The sequence below is a fragment of the Cheilinus undulatus genome, linkage group 11 (assembly GCF_018320785.1).
Source record: "Cheilinus undulatus linkage group 11, ASM1832078v1, whole genome shotgun sequence".
NCBI classification, from domain to species: domain Eukaryota; kingdom Metazoa; phylum Chordata; class Actinopteri; order Labriformes; family Labridae; genus Cheilinus; species Cheilinus undulatus.
Window position 1 is genome coordinate 27,964,931 of NC_054875.1, and position 19,692 is coordinate 27,984,622.

At 38.2% G+C, this 19,692-nt stretch overlaps 2 protein-coding genes across 2 annotated transcripts; one reads left to right on the forward strand and one right to left on the reverse strand.

Annotated features, from left to right (window-relative positions):
• Positions 1-202: 202 nt before the first annotated feature.
• On the reverse strand, positions 203-12,725 carry apeh (acylaminoacyl-peptide hydrolase). The gene is made up of 23 exons (XM_041798419.1): positions 12,637-12,725; positions 12,042-12,171; positions 11,838-11,964; positions 11,605-11,692; positions 11,327-11,402; positions 11,141-11,232; positions 10,553-10,627; positions 10,294-10,431; positions 10,097-10,188; positions 9,957-9,997; positions 8,312-8,433; positions 8,079-8,139; positions 7,896-7,993; positions 7,701-7,752; positions 7,457-7,545; positions 7,189-7,327; positions 5,712-5,795; positions 4,622-4,702; positions 3,540-3,628; positions 3,066-3,256; positions 2,706-2,808; positions 834-940; positions 203-717 (listed from the first exon to the last, which is right to left on the reverse strand). Exons 1-23 carry the CDS (start codon positions 12,646-12,648, stop codon positions 612-614), a joined length of 2,193 nt encoding a protein of 730 aa, XP_041654353.1. The 5' UTR covers positions 12,649-12,725; the 3' UTR covers positions 203-611.
• Positions 12,726-13,180: 455 nt separating this feature from the next.
• Positions 13,181-19,441, forward strand: capza1b (capping actin protein of muscle Z-line subunit alpha 1b). Its single transcript, XM_041800072.1, has 10 exons — positions 13,181-13,269; positions 14,334-14,397; positions 15,089-15,140; positions 15,339-15,402; positions 15,493-15,699; positions 15,785-15,864; positions 16,012-16,090; positions 16,191-16,262; positions 17,775-17,837; positions 17,983-19,441. Exons 1-10 carry the CDS (start codon positions 13,231-13,233, stop codon positions 18,121-18,123), a joined length of 861 nt encoding a protein of 286 aa, XP_041656006.1. The 5' UTR covers positions 13,181-13,230; the 3' UTR covers positions 18,124-19,441.
• Positions 19,442-19,692: the final 251 nt, after the last annotated feature.

The window sequence follows — 19,692 nt, forward strand, 5'->3', positions numbered from 1 at the left end:
AATACTCCATACTGACAGTGGAGCTGGCCAAGAGACAGGATAGATTATCTAAAGTAATTATTTTTTCCACAGGTTGAGTATGCGGGATAACTTCCTTAATTCACCAATCGTTCCAAAGAAATGTAGGAGGAAGTGATAAACCACACCAGGTGTAGTTTCAATCTGAAATTCTCACCTGAACAGAGATACATATGACACTAAGTATTTTCATAACAACTTTATTAAGTGCACTGATATGAAATCAAACCAATATTGATTTTTTTACACTAAGCAAAGAAAAAAAAAGCAATTATGGATCTATTTTTGTCTCAAACATAAACAGCAGACTGAGAAGCCCTTAGTTTCTAAGTTATGTAGAGACAGCAAAATTGTCCACACTAACAGTGTTTCAGATGAATTTAAACTGCATCAAATGTATTTTTATTAAAGTGCTGCAATAAAACAGTCCATCTACTTTTAGAAAACAACCTTGGAAACAACCCTCGATAGAGATAGATTAAAAAGTACAACATATCCTTGTGTTGGAAAGCACTTTAAATTCTTTGGCTTGAACCTCATAAAAGTAGAATATCCCTTACACACAGTAGTGTCCTATCACTTCGTATTTACCATCACTGACACAAGTGCTGAATTATCCACAGAGCAATGTTCATAAAGCCGTCAGACTCTGCATCCACCTTGGAGAGAGAGTGATTGTTCCCTGGGTACCACAGCAACCTAGATTTAAAAAAAAACAAAAAAACATCGGAGCAATAGATGATTGCCAATAAAAGCCTTGATCAGTGTACACCCGACATAAGAAATAAAACATTTATCTGAGACAAGCTGCTTACCGCACTGGGACCTGTTTTGCTTTGAGAGCTCTGTAATATTCAATTCCTTGCTTGCTAGGCACACGCTTGTCATCTTCCCCTAAGGTAAGCAACACTGGCGTCTGTACCTGCATGACAAATTGTTTGTTGAAACTAAATTGTGTATCAACAGATGAAGTTGCATACTTACAGCAGAACAGATTTTTTTATTCAAAGTTCAGTCAACACAATGAACAAATAATGAACCTATAACTCAGACAACAATTCTAAATTAGTTTTTAAAATCCATTCAATTACTCAGATACTCATAAAGTTGACAAAATAATATACCAAACCAAATGTCATGATTAACGATTACATCTCCTTAGTGAAGAAGAATCAGAAATAATTCATTGTAATATGAATGTACATTGGCTTTGATCTACTCGTGTATGTCAGCAGTTTTCAAAATGTGAGGCGGACCAGGGCGCTGGTTTAGTTCAGTTGGTGGAGCAAGCACCCAAGAACAGAGACTATGGTCTTGAACGCATTGGTCACAGGATTGTTTGGTGCATGTCTTCCCCTTACTCCCTCTCCCCATATTTCCTTACTATCTTAAGCTGTCCTTTCCAAATAAAGGCAACAAGCACAAAAAATACGTGAAACAGACCAGAAATTAAGTGATCTGCTTCGCCAACTTCTGTGTTGGGGTGATACTGATAGGTTTTTAGCAACTACAGAAAGAGAGGACAGATTTGGGAGTGGAAAAAAGAAGTACCACCATGACAGTTCACAGTTTCGATTTTCTGGATTGGTCCTGGTGATGCTTCTCAGCCAGAGTGTAATTTGCAGAGCTGTGCAAGCCAATGACAGTGTTAGGCTGTGTAAACTCTGGTATCATACGGAGACAAAGCATCAAGTCTGGTGGCCAAGCCATGGGAGTTTTTGACATGAAGGTTAAGGAATTAAAATCACAGAAAACCAACCAAAAATGCAAATCATATTTTCTTCTTTTTGTATATGTTTGTCTGATTAAAAGTGAGAAAAATTGAAATTATCACCCTCCTCATTACAACAATTCATGTCCAATTGAGTTAAACTGCAATTATATATTTTTTCAAAACTGATCAGCCATTGCTTAATCTACTAAATAATCTGTGTGTTATAGAATTAATTATCGCTTGTTTGTTGAGAAATACTGTACATACAAATAGGACCTTAAAGTAATAACTGCATAATAAATCAAAATTATATTAATTTCCCTAAATCGTTAAAAAAAGGGCACTGTATTTTTTTCTGTCACTCCCAAGCACCAATGTCGAGGAGAATTGACAAAAATGCTATTTCTGCCTCAGCACCATGAAAAGTGCTTTTACCATCAATTTTTGCAAACTTACAAGTTATTATGTGACATCAGCAAACCTTAGGTACAATTTTGACATGCACTCTTTAATTCTATTCTAATGGTTCGAGTGGTTGTTTACTGTCAGTGTTTATAAGTTAGCCCCTTTTGAAGCTAAAGACTGGAAGAATCACCGGGATAGTCAAGCTGCTACAACTGTTTTCTGGTCCTTTGTATTAATAATGGTGTCTTATAAGCCTGTTTGGGCTAAGGATATTGTTTATTCATGACATAATTATAAAATTAAATCAATCAATCAACCATGTTTAAAACACATAATTGGTAAAGGCACATCCAAGCTTTTCTTCAGATTACCCAATTGAGAATTGCAGAATTTTTCCCTTTGGGTGAAACTGTATTATAGAGTCACCTTTTTTCCTTGTGTGGTTATTCATGCATTTTTAAAAATCTCTTCATGTTTTTCTACCAACTTTAAGAAAGAAAATGAATTTTTACTTTTCAATATCTGTGGTGAGGGGAAGCAGAGAACATATGCGTTGTGTCTCACCTACCTGTGGGATGTGTTTAATGGGAGACTTGTTCAACATCTGTTCCCAAACAGCTGGATCAGGCAAACAGTCAGTGCTGTAGTCAAAGCCAGTCACAGCCATGCACCTGCAAAAGTCAAAGTTAAACACCACAGGAAAAAAATATCACTGAATAGCTTTGAGGTCTTTAGTTCCCACAGTGTTTGTTTGTGCATTATTGAACACCTCCATTACTAACAGTGAGGCACACTCATGGCCTTTATCCCACTCACTAACTCACAGCTGTCATGCTGAAATGTCATGGGTAGAAATGATAAAACAACACAAGATGAGTGGCTGTGTGCAACTGATGCATGAAAATATAAAACAATGTGACAGCCTTACCAGTCTGGGATGTCTGTGCTGCCAATCATAGAGGCCAGATTGGTGACAGGGTTACGAGCTATACAGGCCTTGTAGAAGCCCGGGTACTGGCCGATGAGGTGACAGGCCAGGAAACCACCATGGGAACCCCCAGAAACAGCCACCTTCTGTGCATCAAACTCTGCACCTTTCAGGACACTTTCAACAGCGAACTAAAAGGAAGACACAAGAAAGAGGAATTTTCAGAGGAGAAAAACGCACGTTAAAGGACTAAAATATGTCAAAAAAGTAACTTTACTCCCTGACTCCCATGAACTATGGTGATGAATGTCAAAAAAAATAGAAACTACACCAGCCAGAATCATGTTCCATATCACCATGAAAAAATGCCCTTGTCTTTTTTTTGACAGCAGAAACAAAATACTTGTTTACGAATTAGTTCCATTTATTAAAAACGTATTTGTCATGGTTTTATACATCTTGTATTATTCTTACATGAACATCCTTGACATCCTGGTCGCCAACATTGCCAGGTAATGAGTGGATACTGTCCTGGCCGAATCCAAGAGAGCCACGATAGTTCACTTCATAAAAAAGGGAAACAGCAACATATTGACATGTTTGTTTCAGCGCTGATGATGACAATGTACCATTATACAATCAAGACCGGTCTTCTCTTTCAAACTCATGGCTGATTGAAAAACAACCTGTTCAAGAAGGTGAAACCAGAAGTGGTTTTTTTTCCCTTGTGTGACGCAAAACTCAACAGACTATATTAAGCAGCTACAACTTCCCCGATGAAACAACTAAAAATGTTTCTATTAAAACATAAAAGATGATGGAGAAGAAAGAAAAGTTTCAGTAACTCATCAGATTATTAGCCCGAATACTTCTGCTCTGGCACTAATTTGTCTCTTTTAACAGTGCCTAGCAACACCAAACTAGGTGTGGTTATGTATATTTGCAGAAAAGCAGCAGGCTTCAGAGACAGCTTTTATGTTCAATTCTCTGGGGAACTTTTGGTTTGTTTTGATATTGGTGCATCCTGTGTAAAAAGCAAAAAAGTCTGTTCTCTTCTGATTTTGTCCTAAATCTTTGTAAATGTGCCAGCAAATGTCTCTAATCAGTCAGATTTGTTACTCACTCATGAGTATCTGCTGTGTAAAATGTAAATACGACTGTCTTCAGTGGGCTGTAAATTGTCTGATATTACACTTATCTTAGACAGCGTTCAAGAGTACTACATATTACAAAAAAGACTTAGTATTGTTGCTTATGCTCTTGGTTGCTTTTATAGGTCATAAAGAGGTGTCCCTTTTAATTCTTATCTGTTTCATAAGCAGCTGAAAACTCCACACCAGAGTCTCAATCCATACAGAAGGAAACATTTAAAGCAATTTGTCACTAAGGAAATACAAAACACTCTGAAGCCATGGAGCTTGCTGACAAACTGAGATATGCAACTGGATTGTTCTATTGAAAGCAGACAACTGGTTAAAGTTGTTGATAAGTTTCCACAATAAATACAGTTCTTATAAGCTTTAAGTAGAAATTACTCACATTAACATTTAACTTACCCAGTAGGATGGCAAAGCCCATCTGGCACAGCACAGATGATGAGAGAAGCCACTCAGCCACAATCACTGAGTGAGGACCCCCTTGGAAAAAAAGAAATGATAAAAAACACAGTATGTTATCAACCCCAGCTGTGTCTGCATGCTTATCCTCAATGGTTTAAATGCATGTAAAACAAATGCACGTTGAGCACTGCAGTCTTAGTTAAAAAAAAAAAAAAAATGGAGAACAGTGTTTCCCCTACCATTCTATTATGGGGGTGCCCCCCCCCCCCAAAACATCTAGTCAATTTTCCATAAAGCGCCAGATCACAACAGAAGTCATGTAAGGATGCCTTTCCTATAGAGCAGGACTATACCTGGTCCCTTTATTAAACAAACTAAATAGCCTTATGCTATTTATCTTGTTAACATGAATGTTTAATTTCTGAGTCCTGGTTTCCTGCTCATTCCCTCTGACTCTATGACCAGAGCTGAGCAAACCCACACGCTCACTGACCAGAGCCCTGCTTTCTCTTCTCCATGCTTTGTGTGACACACACAGACACATAACACAGAGGTTGAGTCAACTTTTATACATTCTAACTGGCTTCAGGTGTGATTTCTAGATTGCCAGCACCTGTTACTTGCCACAGGTCAGTTTAAATGAGCATCACATGCTTGAAATAAAATGATTTACCCACAGTTTAAAAAGGGTGCCAATAATTTTGTCCAGCCCATTTATGAGTTTTGTTTAAAATTATGTCAATTCTGGCTTTGTTCTTCTGTTTTTTTTTGTGTTGTTCCAATGCACATAAATAAAATGAACCAAAAAAAATTGTAATAGCAACAATTTCTGGGAGAAATGGTGTATTTTTCTGGAAAAATTCCAGGGGTGCCAATACTTTCATCTATGACTGTATAAGGAACAGATCTAAACACGTTAACAGATTTCATCCTGAGATTAGACTTAAAAATCAAGCATTCTGACACTCCACTCCAAACATGAATTTATCATTTCATAATCTTGTAATTGATATTAAAACAACAAAAACGCAATGCTTCCTGACTGCTGATTCTGTTTGCACACAAGAAAATAATAAAAATAACTGACCATGAGGAGTGACGATAAGAGGCAGCTTCACTCCATCTTTAATCTCCTTCGGTTTGATCAGCAAAGCTTCAAAATCAAGGCCAGCTGGAAGAATTTATAGAATATTAATTAGTTAGTCACTCCTAAGATTACGAACACTGTTTTTTATGTGTCAGAAAGACAGTGATATCTATTTAACGCTTTTTGTTCTGAAAGATAAAATGATTCTGCCTGCTGTCCATAGAAGATTCCTCACATAAACTTCTGTACTCCTCAACTGATGGCAGAAATTAGGTAGAGTTAACTGTCCTCATTCACTACCTCATTGTTTTGCATGAAAAAGCAAATCTTTCTACAAATCTTTTGCATCCAGTGTTAGTTGAATTTAACACGTCATTATTAATATAAAACAGATGGCTAACTATCTGATAGCCAGAACTATTATATAGGACACTTTATAAAGTAAACATATCTAAGTCAATACTTTATTTCTGTCATATACAGTTGTATGCTAAAATTTTAGGCATGCAGAGCACTAAGCATTCACTGTGGGGCCAGACGTGCCACAATCTGGGGCTGGTGAGGAGTCAAGCTCGACGCATGTCGTCACATGCACATTGCTCAGCAGCCAAGGTCCAGCTTGACAGCATCTCTTTTGTCCAAGCCTTTTCACCCCAGACTCTTAGGACATCTACAGCACTACCTCTCTGGATGGTACCCTAGGCCGTGCTTACACGCCATATCCACCCTGTACTCTGCCCCTAAAGCTGTGGACTTTGATGTTTTTATTGTTCAAAAGATTATTTTCCCATGCCCCTGATAATATTCAACAACATCTTGAGCACAACTGAGGTTGTGTCAATCCTCCTTCCTGCCTGATGATGCTCTCAGGCGTATCTACTCTTTACTTCAGCCTCAATTTTTGTCCCAAAAATGCTTAAAAGTTCTGCATAGCACTGTATATTGATATTTAAAAAGTACAATAAGATATTAAAAATATATGCAGTTTCTATAAGCTTAATATGAGCAATTAACATTTGATTCTTGCCATTGTAATTCTATCATCTTGGAATTAGAGTTTATTTCTTAGTTTTGTGCTGCACTGAATGTGATTTTAGCTATTTCTATTTTCAGTGTTTAAGCACTGGTTGTGGGGTGATTCCTGGTCTTGGCACATGTTTGGTGCATATTTTCCCCCACTCTCTCTCCCCCATAGTACCTATCTCCTTTCGACTGCCAACTCTAATAAAGGCAAAAGCCCCAAAAAAAAACATCTTTAAAAAGGTGAGAGTACAAAAAACTGATATATATATATATATATCTCATGCAGCCCTACTTTGAAATTACAATTTCAACTTAGGTTTGACAACATTTATCAGATATTGATTATCGTGAAGCTGTTACAGCATACTGCAGTGTGTATGAATGTAGGCACTATTTGTCTATATGAAGCAATTCTTAATTTGAATCTTTTTATATTCAAACTTTAAATTCTTACGATATTGACTGTTGTTTTGCTCTGGAGGTGGGGTGAAAGTCAAGATCTGCCAATCAATATCAGGTAACTTCTGAGAGTCTTCCAAAATAACCCAGGCAACTTCCTCCTGAGAATCCCTGGGAGGAAGGAAGCCCACCCTCTGGACACAGAAAATATTATAACAGCATCAGCACCTTCTGCATCACGAGAAGTTGTATTTTTAAGTACTTAGATACTTTAAGCTACAACTAAAATCTCATTGTTCAAAGAAAAAAAAAAAACAGCTTACCAGACTTGGAGGGCTGTTTGGAGAGGAGCAGCTGACCACCATCAAATCTCTCTCCATGTTCAGCAGACACCAGTTACCAATAACAGACTCTACAGACAAACAAAGAACATTATTAGACACAAATTTTTAAAAAAGGGTTTAACATATTCAACAACCATAGTTACACTGGCAAAGCAGCTATTAAGAGACAGAACTGAAAAAGGAATAGACCTAGTCCTGAGTAACGCTGTATCTTGTGACTCACTTGAAGTCAGAGAGGTGATACTCCCAGTGCTTATATCCACCATTAACAGATCCTACAAAAAAGAAAATACCTTTGTATTAACTACTTATTGAAATATTATTCACTTGAATATCTTTCTTTGAGAAAATACTACTTTAAAATACACCCTATTATACTTGTGAGTATGAAAAGCCATTTCCCAGAGCTTTCCTGTACCTTGCGACTGCGCTGAGGGCAAGATATAATAATCCGCTGGCTATCAGCTGACCAGCACTGAGGGGACAACTGAGAGCTGTAGATACCAGCAAAGCCATCTGTAATGATTGACAAATACATACAGATGCAATTTAATTTAATATAAGTGTGAAAAATGTGCACTAATATCATAAAGCTTCTTACCTTCTGTAGGCCTCTTAACCTCATCCACCACCACAGAGGTCTTCTTAGTATACCAGTCATACTAGAAATATCAACAGAAGAGGAAAAAGTATGTATTTTGCTTTAGCAATGTAATAAGTTGAAACACTGTGTGAAACACATCTATTGCTATGTAGCCTGTCAAGTTTGTACAGAAAGTATTATAAGTGAAGTGCCAATGTGTTAACGATCAAAGAGGCTAAGTCCTGCCCTACCATACAGAGGCGGCTGCACTGCATGTGTGGTCCAAAGACAGAACATTCCAGGTAAACAATGCGACACTGATCAGGGCTCAGCCTGGGGGAGCACACAGCACTGGTGCCTGATGACAGCTGCTCTGAAGGGACACAACAAAAAATTACCAAAAACCAGCTACAGGTCTTCACTCTGACTAAACATGTAAATGTTTTAAATGTAATGCTTAAAACAAGTTAAACAAGAACAACTTCATGTTAACATATCTTACAGGAGATTACAAAGCACAAGACTTATATATTGAGTATATGTAAGTGTTTAACTTCATTTATTTCATGTTGTAGAGGTCTAAATAAAAGAAAAGGCCAATAACTAAGAATCAAAGCTGCCAACTCTACCATTTTCCCTAGGTTTCTTCCATATTTTAAGGCCATTTCCCACCCACCTCTCGTTGTGTTATCCCTCCTGGGAAAGTCCTATAATTTCACTGCCCTACTAATAATAATCCATATACACCGATCCGTATTTTTTGAAGACAGCTAAGTTTACAGATAGTCTATGAATCACATTCTACACACACTATACACACCTACACAGAATCTTAGCCCCTCACATCCCATTAACCCACAACCCAATCAAGGTGTGTGCACGACTGCACTCTACATGAGCAAGAAGGGGGACAAACCTTCATGAAGGAAAAAGCTAGTTGAAAATATCAGGACAGGGACAGGACTGGCAAAGCTCTGTAAATTTTTTTTTATCATAGTTTATACATAGATCTTTTGGCAAGAACAAGCTTGTATAGGCCTTTTCTGTAGGGATTTTATAAATGTAAACCATTAACATTGATGTTTTTATTTTCCATGTGGATCCTGGGGGGCTTAGCTTTTCTTAGGGGGCAAAGGAAAAAAGGTTTGGAACAACTGATCTAGATAACCAAAATGTAGAAGAAAACTTCTCTGTTATTTCTGCATAAGCATCACTAGACTGTGAATGATGACATAAATGAGAAAATTAATGGGGGAACTGAAAGCAAGACCTTTAGACTAATTTAAATGAAAAAAGTGAGTGATTCTGTGAGTTCTTTCATAAAACAAGGCAATTCAATAAAGAATGTATGCATTAAAAAATACCAGATAACAGGAAATAAAGTGTTTCATTGCAAAAATTTAAAGACCTGTGCTCGAAAAATGTGATGTCCTCGCCAAAACTGAAGCCAATACCCATGTGACTCAGCATACCTGCTTCCAACTGCACAACAATAGCAACGAGGCAAAACTCTTGGCACTCCGTCAGCTCCCCACTCCTCCCTTAAACTGAACCCTAAATGTTTGCACGTATGGCAATAAGATTTTCTTGTCAATATTTGAAAATAATATTATTCTATTTAATCTGCTGCACTTTGTATTTAGTAACTTATTTAAATATTTTTTTCCTGAAATTCTGGCAGTGTATTTGTGACAATATACATCTCAGTGAAACTCATGGGTTTAAGAAACTGTATATTTGCCGATTTATGTTGTTATTTTGTCTTCTCACTACCAGAGTCAGAATGGTATAGTTTTATTTTTTTAACTAAAATTACAAGATGATGTTCACCTGAAATCTCTGTCAAAAATTACTAAAAAGATGGTCACGAAAAAAGAAAAACAGCCATTCCCTTACCACATTTCCCACCAGTGAGATCCACATAGAAGAGAGATGACCTAAAAGACAAAATAATTAAACCTAAATAACTTCAAGTGTGAGCATAAAGGCATTTTGAATAACATGAGTTAATCCGTCTTAGTACAAAAGGTGATTACCTCCTGTTTGGACAGTACTTGAGGCCCAGTCTAAAAGGCTCATGCCACCAGCCTACAAACACTACGCCTGTGTCACCCGGAGCCCAAAACGCCTGGAGAATGAGAAATTGTTTTAAAATGCAACACCAATACTACAAGGATATATGAAGAACACTTCAAACAGAGCCATGCATTGTCACATAAACTGCAGTGCCAACCTGTCCAGGTGAGATATTTTCGGGCACTCCCTCCAACACAGAGACGCTGTCACCGTCTATGTCCAAGACACAAAGCACTGGACGGCTCTTACTAACCAGTGCCTCTCCCCAATCCTCATGGAAGACAAACTGCTCCCCCTGCAGGGAGAAAAAAAAAAGGAGCAAGAACATTTCAAGCTTATGTAAAAGTGTCATGTATGTTAAACTACAGTTTGAGCATTAAAAATTTTTATGTTTCAAAATTTTTTATTCCATTCACTTTTACAGCTTCCTTTTTCTCCACCCGTATGGCCTCCTCCTCATCTCCAATAGATGATAAAGCTGTGGAGTTAGACTATACACAGAAACAAAGAAACAGAGAACAGAGTGATTGGCAACTAGTCAGACTTTATTTTAATAATAGATGCTGTACTCTTTAAGTAAATACTGAAACAACATTGCATTAATCAGAGAGCTGAGAACTTGTTTTTCAGCTTCCAGTGGCGACAACCCTATCAATGTTAATTGTCAATCTATTAATAGTTTGAGGCATGTAAAATACCAGGAGTGTTTTCCACTAAAAATATTTTTAAAATGCCTGATTTTGCATTTTTCTTTGATTGAATGATAGGCTTACTTTAGTTGCATGCCATTATCTTTGAGATAATTTTGAACCTGTTTGGTGAGCATGTTTTCATTTCTCTCCAATCTAATAACTCTACAACACAGCAATCAAGCCCTACTTAAAGCAGTCTGTTAGTTTGTGTAGTGTTTAATGCAACACGTGTTGATGTTAGTAAAATGTTAAACCTGTGAAAAACTCAGGAGTTATAACTAATTAACTCTGAATACAGCTTTGTCAACAGACCTGGAAGAAAGATTCTGCCTTGGGCCTCTTCCTCTCTGCCACATATAAGAGGTGGGTCCCAGAATGGGACCAAACCAGAGAGCCAAACTGGTCTGTGGAAGTAGAGCACAGTGTTATTGACAGCTAAACAACAAATGTAAAGGCAACATTTTATATAAACCGGTATTTGAACTGCAGATACCTTACCATCTTCATAGACTTTGCCATGCTTCTTTAAAGCTGTCAGATTGATACTCTTCATCTTGATGTTTTTACTCCAGATCTGCAGGATGACAGGGTAGAAGAGTGTAAAATATCAGGTTCATAATGCAAACACAGATGGGATTTTGAACCTTCACTGCAGGTACTAACAACTGGCAGATAGATGCAGATGAACACCTCACATAAGTCAATGAAAAGTGGAAAAGACTATTTTTCAGATTGTAAAGGACTCAATAATGGATCAGGGACAACAGAACACAAACCTCCAGAAACTGTGTGTCCTCCCCTTTGATTGTGCACTCTCTGACCACAGCCTTCATTTCACCAGAAGGTGAATCCTTACTGAGCAACCTGTCAGGAGACACAAGTTGAGTCAAAACGGAGTGCAGGCTGATGGGTCCCTCAATCCCTTTTCAGACAAAATGTTGAACTCATCACAGTGTTGATTATTACTTTTTTAACACCACCCCAGAGAAATGTAAAAATGTTTACATACTCTCCTTTGATTTCAGTGCTGTTTCCAGAGGCTCCAGAGAAGACTACCGATTTGTCATCATGGAATACAATGTACTGTCTGCAGAACTTGACGTTCTCATTTCTCTCCAGATCACGCTGGCTCCATTCTGCAATAAATACAACTCTATGAATGTTATTGAGAACACACAATAAAACCATAGTAAAAGATAATGTTGATATCTACCTGTGTAGATGTTGCTGTATTTGCCTCCATACTGGGACGTAATGACAGGTCCAATATCTGCTCTGCTTAATGAAGGGAAGAGGCTGAGTTCTTTGTAAAGCCTGACAATTTCCTCAGGGCTGGTAATCACCTGACAACAAGCAGCAGAAAAACTCACACTACGACTCAATGACACGAATTGTCTCACAGCTAACAATGCCCTATTCATTTCTTTGCTAGTAAGCTAGCCAACGAGTTAATGAAAAGTAAACAGTTTTCAATTGAAAACACCAGTACATTGATAAAAATGTTAACAGTTCAACCTTGCTGAATGAGAATACAATGATATAGGAAAAAACTGACAACGCAATCAAGCTTATTAGTTTCTAGCACAGTCTGGCGAATTTACACTAACCAGGAACTTCCTGTAGCAGCAGACAAACAACAGGACAATCTGCTAGCTTGACTTGTGAGCTGGCTAGCGTTATTAATTAAGCTATGTTCAAAATGGCATGACAGCGTTACGAATCTTAGCTGGAAATTTTTAAAACTATAAAGACTATTTCTGTAACTCTGTACATGTTCATAATCGAATTAAAAGCCCGTTTAGTAATACCTGTGACTCCATGATAGGATCGATGTGTGTCGCTACTTTGCAAATATCAAGCAGTTAGTAGTACAATGGAGTGGGTGTTCCATTGTAAAGCTCATAAAAGTGGACACAAAGTTTCCGGTAATCACTTCAGAACTAAAGCTAAATTCTTATTACATCTTTCACAATTAAACTAGGCCAGAAGAAAAAAATGACGTTTAAGTCAACAAGGCAACACGCAACATATGACAAAAAGCTTAGAACGTCTCACCTAAATTTAATGGCTTGCTAATATGACTTGTATATAAATGTGCTTTTATTTTGAAGGCATAGTAAGGACACGTCTCTCAACCGGAAGCAGAAGACAAATAAGTAACTGCTCAATTAACGCCCTCTGGAGTTATAAACGGTTATAAACCAAAGTCTGTGGACCAGTATAGTACATTATAACAAAGAGTTAACGCTTATTTTTGTGTTGTCTCATGGAAAACCGCGTTCAAACATTACGTCAAACTTATCGTGTATTAAAATCCCAGTATAGGTGAGATTCAAGTGAATGACCACGATTGCACTGTTTCTGTCAGTCAGCTGGTGTAGGTGGGGTCACAAAGAGCCAAGATGGCTGACTTTGAGGAACCGCTGTCAGATGATGAGAAGGTTTGGAGCCTTAAATTCTTTGCTTTAGGCTATTTCCTCTCATTTTAGAAGAGTTGTTGGTATTGCATTTTCATTCGGTTTCACTCTGTAGTTTAAAACAGAAAATATAGTATTCCGTTTTTGTATCAAAATGAAAGTTCTGTTTGGACGCTACAACTAGCCAACTAGCCACTGCTAGTCAAAGCTTAATTGGTTAGCGGTGAAATCGAATAGGAGGGTTCAAACCCTGGGTAGTTAAAGCAACAACTTTTTTCGAAGTTATATACAAATACAGGGGTAAGCATTGGCCGATGCCCATTTCTACTAGGCGTGTTTCCATGTTCCTGTCAGTGTGCAACAATTACTGTGAGAACAACGTATTCCTCTCTTATAACGTAAGCTAACATTAGCGGCTAACGTTACTATGCTCTGGATTTCTGGGTCAAACAGATTCAGTTGCAGCTCAAATACTTGTCAGCCTCACATGGCTTTAGATCAGGGTATGGGGTGTCTGCAGTTTAGATGCAGCCTGATAGTGACACCCTCTGTAATACCAGTGACAGCTGGACACATTACCAGTTGGAGGCAAAGTGGAATTACTCTCAACGACAGTCTGCAATCATACTGCTACAGTCGATCATTATGTTTACTGTGGAAGCAACAGTACAATTGTATTATTACCAGCAAGTTGTTTGAAAGTTAGAAACAAGACAGATCATATTGCAACAAGACAATTTCTTAACTGCGTTGAATATCATGTATTGATGAGCTGTTTACCAGGTGTTATTGTTTATTCCTCAATTTTTATCTTATTCCAAGTACTCCCACTGAAGTATTATTTATATTCTAAGAACAATTTGTTCGAAGACATTTTTTGCTCTTTTCTTAGTATTTTTGACATATAAAAATCAAATATTCATTATGAGTGTGTTGAAAAGAAATGTGTTAAATTTCTTATGAATACAATTTTACATCACAGTTTTGATATTTTTTGCACTGTTGTATTTCTCTTGTGCTTGTTGGATGGAAATTGGATGTTGTTGCAAAATATTAATTAATGTGTCACATTCATTTGTCCCTGCTAGGTCCGCATTGCGGCCAACTTTGTGACTCATGCCCCCCCGGGAGAGTTCAATGAAGTCTTCAATGGTAATAAGTAGCTGTTGTAAAGCAATGCATGTAATGATACAGTACCAAATACAATGTGATTTAAGAAAGGTCAGGTAACTTCATTTGTAACCATAGGTAGATTAAGGTTACAGTGAGTAAGCCTCCTTTTACACATAGTAAGGGTAAAACAAGACATGATAAAGGGATGACAGTGCTTCTTTTAGTAAAAAAAATATAAAGATAACTCAAAAGTAAAACCTAGAAAGCCTAGTGGTTATGTCTGTACACCCCTTTCACAGGGGGTGTTGTCTTCTTGCAAGCAGCTTATGTTCAAATCTGGCCTGTGGCTCCTTTCCTAATGTCATTCCCTTCTCTCTCTTCCCAGTTTTTGACTCTATCCACTGTCTTGTCTACAGTAAAGGCATTGAAGAATAGAATAGATCTTTATTGTAATTCCCCAAAAATATCAACAGCATTTTCGCAGCTATGTTTCAATGGCAGCACAAATAAAATAGTAAAAAAGACAACATAAAAGCCACATGGGCATCAAAAGCAATGTGTACAGTCACAGTAGTCTATGGTGTCGCAATCTGAAACATGCTAAGAAAGTTGGTGAGGTAAAATAACATGATCAGTCACAACTCTAAACAATAATTTTGCCTTTAATAATAAAATTTTGACCTATTTCTTGACAAGAACCTACACATATTGTCCGTCTTTGTCTTGCTAGATGTGCGGCTTCTCCTCAACAATGACAACCTCCTCAGAGAGGGGGCATCACAGTAAGTAACATTTTTAAAAATTAAAACAAAACCCCTTGATTTACACAGGTCTAATATTTCTTTTCTATGGGAAATGTATTTGTAAAATGTGTTTTAAGTCATTAGGATCTTAAACTTGACCAGTGTTCTGAGACAGTTAAAGAAACACATTTTTGTACCATTTTAACAGTGCTTATCCTACCTCATTTTATTGTTCAGCTCCTTCGCCCAGTACAACATGGATCAGTTTACTCCTGCCAAACTAGAGGGCTACGATGAGCCGGTATGATTCATCCTTAAGGGTTTCCTTTTAATCGAAAAAGGACAATTTTAAAGCAAGTCTTTTTCTCAATTTGTGTTCTTTCCTTCATAGGTCCTGATCACAGAACATGGTGACCTTGGTCAGGGGCGTTTCCTTGACCCCCGTAACTGTTTGTCCTTCCGCTTTGACCACCTAAGAAAAGAAGTGAGTGACGTGCAGCCATATGAAGGAGAGACAGCACTGAGAAGCTGGAGAGATGCCTGTGATACTTCCCTTAGTGCCTATGTCAAAGAGCACTACCCCTCTGGTGTCTGCACTGTAAGACATAAACAAAACTGTAATCGAAGCCGTATATAAGTATTTGACCTTCACCCATATCTGCCTGTACATCTATGTGTTGCAGGTATATGGGAAAACAGTTGATGGTCAGCAAACAATCATCGCCTGTATTGAGGGACATCAGTTCCAACCCAAAAACTTCTGGTATAATGACTTTCTCACATACAGTTTTTTCAAAACCTGTGTTGATGTAGCTCCAGTTTAACACTTTAAATATGTAGTTATACTGGAATTTCTGGTCTCTCAGTTCTCTGAACACTTCAGTCTGATTGTATTTTATTTCTAACACAGGAATGGGCGCTGTAGGTCAGAGTGGAAGCTCACCCTTGGTCAGTCCACTGCTCAAGTTGTGGGAGTGTTGAAAATCCAGGTGAAATTACATCAGTGTGCTCAGCTTTATTAATGACAAGTTGACGACAAATTTTCTTTTCAAAAACTTCAGCTTACTGATAATAATCTTCCACCTCCAGGTGCACTATTATGAAGACGGGAATGTGCAGTTGGTTAGCCATAAGGAAGTAGAAGAATCAATACCAGTGACTGTAAGTAAAGAGACATTTATTTGTATTCTATTTTAGGTTTTCTTGTTTTTGTAAGCAGGAATGAAAACTGTAGATATTTCTCTAAGGGCATGAGGGTGTATACATGAATGTAAATGTGTTAAGATCATCTGTACTCTGCTAAAAAAAAAAAAATAAGAGAACTCAAAAATATTTCGGTGAAAATTAAATGATTTAACACCAGTCACTGAAAACCAAAATCATCATGATTCAGCATGCCTGAATTTTATCAAAGAACCTCATAATGTGACTTGGTCTTGTGTACTTCCCCTCTACCCCCAGAAATGTCTGGGCATGCTCCTGATGAGTCGATAGATGGTGTCCTGAAAGATCTTCTCCCGGACCTTGATCTTGGAGTCAGTTAGCTCCAGGGTAGTCTGTGGTGGAACTTGGTGGTGTCAGGTCACCGATACATGATGTAGCATTGGTGCTTAATGGGATTTTGGTCAGAGGAACGACAGGCCAGTCAGTGCCTTCATCATCCAGGGACTGCCTGCACTCTGTGGCCACATGAGGCTGGGTGTGGTCCTGTACCAAAAGTAACCAAGGGCTCACAGCACCATTGTGAGATTTAACAGTCAGAATCTGACAATCTAAGTTCTGTTGGCTATGACACTGAGGTCAGTGCTTCCTTCCAAAGATATGCCTCTCCAGACAATCACTGACCTATCGTCATAGTGGTCAAGCTGTATGATTTTATAGGCAGCATTAATGTTACCATGGTGTCTCAAGACTCTTTCCTGCCTGCTGACCTACCAGTTCTGATGTTCTCAGATGGATACCAGTGGAGCTGCATGGAGCTGGGCCATGAGCACAGGTCTCATTAGAGGCCTTCATGCTGTCCTCATGGAGTCACCTGGAGAAAATATACACATTGCTGGGCATTTTGTAGGGTTCTGGTGGTACTTCTCATGCTCCTCCCTTGCACAAAGGAGCAGATAGGAGTTTAGCTGCTGGATTGATGCACTTCTATGGCTCTCCTTTGGTAACTGCTATGCTCTTGTTGTCGCCATGCTCTAGAGTTTGTGCTGGGAAATCCTTGTGCCTGCACTTATGAATATGCCATCTTGGAAGAGCTATGTAAAACCGCTCCCTTTTTGGGTTCGTCTTGCTTTTGCCTCTCCATTGCAACCATTGTCACTTCAATTTGCAGCAAAACAGGTGGAACTGGTTCACAACCTTTTGTGCTTTCTAAAGGGATGTGATTTAAATTTGCTCTTCTTCCCACTTCTTTTTTAATATGTCAACAAAACCATCAATGTTTTACCATTTCTTTCACTCTGCCTTTTCAATCCTTTAAAAACATCTTCATCAAGTTGTTCTTGTTAAATGAAGTTAATTTCATGTTATATACTGTCATACTGTATTTTAGCAGGGGTTTATACCTTTAGCTGCTTGCATACTTTAAGACTGGCTAAATGAGCTCCAGGTCTACAAAAAGGTTAGCTGTTAGTTATACCAAAGCTTACAATCATCTTTGTGTTTGTCAAACAGAATGAAAGCCAGACAGCCAAGGAATTTGTTGACATTATCGAGAATGCGGAAAATGACTACCAGGTAAGCTACCTTAAAGTCAGCACACATTATGAGCCTCGTCTTATTGTAGATATTTCTCTGATGAAAATTGTCTAGAACATGCAGAGAATAATGATAGTAATGATAACACACTGTTTATTTGTTTCTGTCTACTCTTTGTACTTAGACTGCAATCAGTGAGAACTACCAGACCATGTCTGACACCACCTTCAAGGCCCTGCGACGCCAGCTGCCTGTCACACGCACCAAGATCGACTGGAATAAGATTCTGAGTTACAAAATTGGCAAGGAGATGCAGAATGCCTAGAGGAAGGTTAGGGACTGACCAGGGAGACACACACTTCACTGGGCCCACCTAAACATGTGCAAGGACTAACCAAAGCAAAACTTTATCAGTATGGGGCAAGGAATTAATAATAACAATAATGATTAAAAAAAGTATAACTGAAGAATTGAAGACTGTTTGGCACAGATATCCGTCTGCTGTAAAGAAGATGTGGTCATGGAGATAATCATGGTTTGGAGAGGGCAGTTTCTTCTGGGTGTGTGTTGTCAAAGAGTTGTGTTGGGCCAGTGTGCGGGGCTGTGCTCAGGACTGCTACATTACTGAAGTAAATTTTCCTTTGGCTGTCTGATGAATCATAGACAAGGACAAGGTTTCAGAAGTTTCTATACCTTTTTTTTTAGCTTAACTGATGCAGAAATGCGATCATGTCACAATACAGATTTTAGCACAGATGGAAAGAAACATGAGGCAGCTGATATCAGAAATAAAGCACACCATCTCATATCAAGGTCTGATTTTGACTGGATAAATAAGTTTTCACAATCTTTTGCTTGAAATCAGGACAATACCTGGAAATTCAAAATGGAAATGGAAATTCAAAGCTGACACCATAACAGGTGTCAAGCTTGGTGTTGGGATATAGATGATATTTCCAAAAGACTTAAACATTTCAGAGTAGCAGGAACCTCTGCATAGCTCCCTACCTGCCCACCAGACTCTGCTGTTTGTCAGTGTCTGTCCAGGCTGAGCGAGTGTTTACTTGTTTTCTGTCGTGTGCCGCTGATGTATACGTCTCAATCCATGCAATGATGACTGAAGTGAAGATAAAGCAACTTTACGCTGCTGCATCTATAATGCATTCTCTCTTCTCTTGCTTTGACAACACCATCTCCATTGCTGTACAGCTTTTCCTTTGAGAAAGGAAAACAGACTCATATTTACCAAGATTTATTTGCCAAAATCTCTTTCCTATGGTAAAGAAACTCCATCCTCCCACCCATGTATGCAAATTTCTATTTTAATACGCTGGTTTTTTTTGTTGTTGTGAGTCTTAGGATATTGCACTCTTCACTGTTTGTGTGTTGGCCAATGCCAAGTGAACACAGAGCAGTTGCCATGTAAGGCAACATCATATACTGTATATCTTAAACAACGTCTGCAAGGCCGCATCATACTGTAAGTGTTAAATGACTTCTAAGTAGGCTGACTCTGGATCAGTTACTTTTTTAGCTCTACTACGTGCAGTGTTCAACCCTCACATTATACTTCATCTGTGTGCCGATCAGTTCTTAAGACTTTACTGCCCCATTCTGTTGTAAAAATAAATGGACTGAACATCTTGGCTTGTCCTTTATTTCACACAGAAGACCATGCATTGGTAAAAAAAGAAAAAAATAATTGAATCATTTTTACTCCTTAGGGGAGGTTGTGTACATTTTAGGTACTTTTCATTCATTTCTGGATAAATTTGGCTGTATTCATGGATATGGCAGGAATTTTGGCAAGACTGTGTGTTTGTATTTGATCTTATTTCCAGCTCAGCTAAGTCTAAAATTCACTGTATACAAGCAAGTTCCTCTCATGCTGTTT

Bases quoted from the DNA above. Each gene is read 5' to 3' on its own strand.
- capza1b (XM_041800072.1), top strand. From the start codon at position 13,231: ATGGCTGACTTTGAGGAACCGCTGTCAGATGATGAGAAG. The intron at 14,398-15,088 runs GTAATAAGTAGC...TTGTCTTGCTAG, and splicing joins GTTCAATGAAGTCTTCAATG to ATGTGCGGCTTCTCCTCAAC. The intron at 15,403-15,492 runs GTATGATTCATC...TTTCCTTCATAG, and splicing joins TAGAGGGCTACGATGAGCCG to GTCCTGATCACAGAACATGG.
- apeh (XM_041798419.1), bottom strand. The intron at 10,432-10,552 runs GTGAATGGAATA...TTCTCCCTGCAG, and splicing joins AGAAAAAGGAAGCTGTAAAA to GGGGAGCAGTTTGTCTTCCA. The intron at 7,546-7,700 runs GTGAGTCACAAG...GTTTGTCTGTAG, and splicing joins TATCACCTCTCTGACTTCAA to AGTCTGTTATTGGTAACTGG.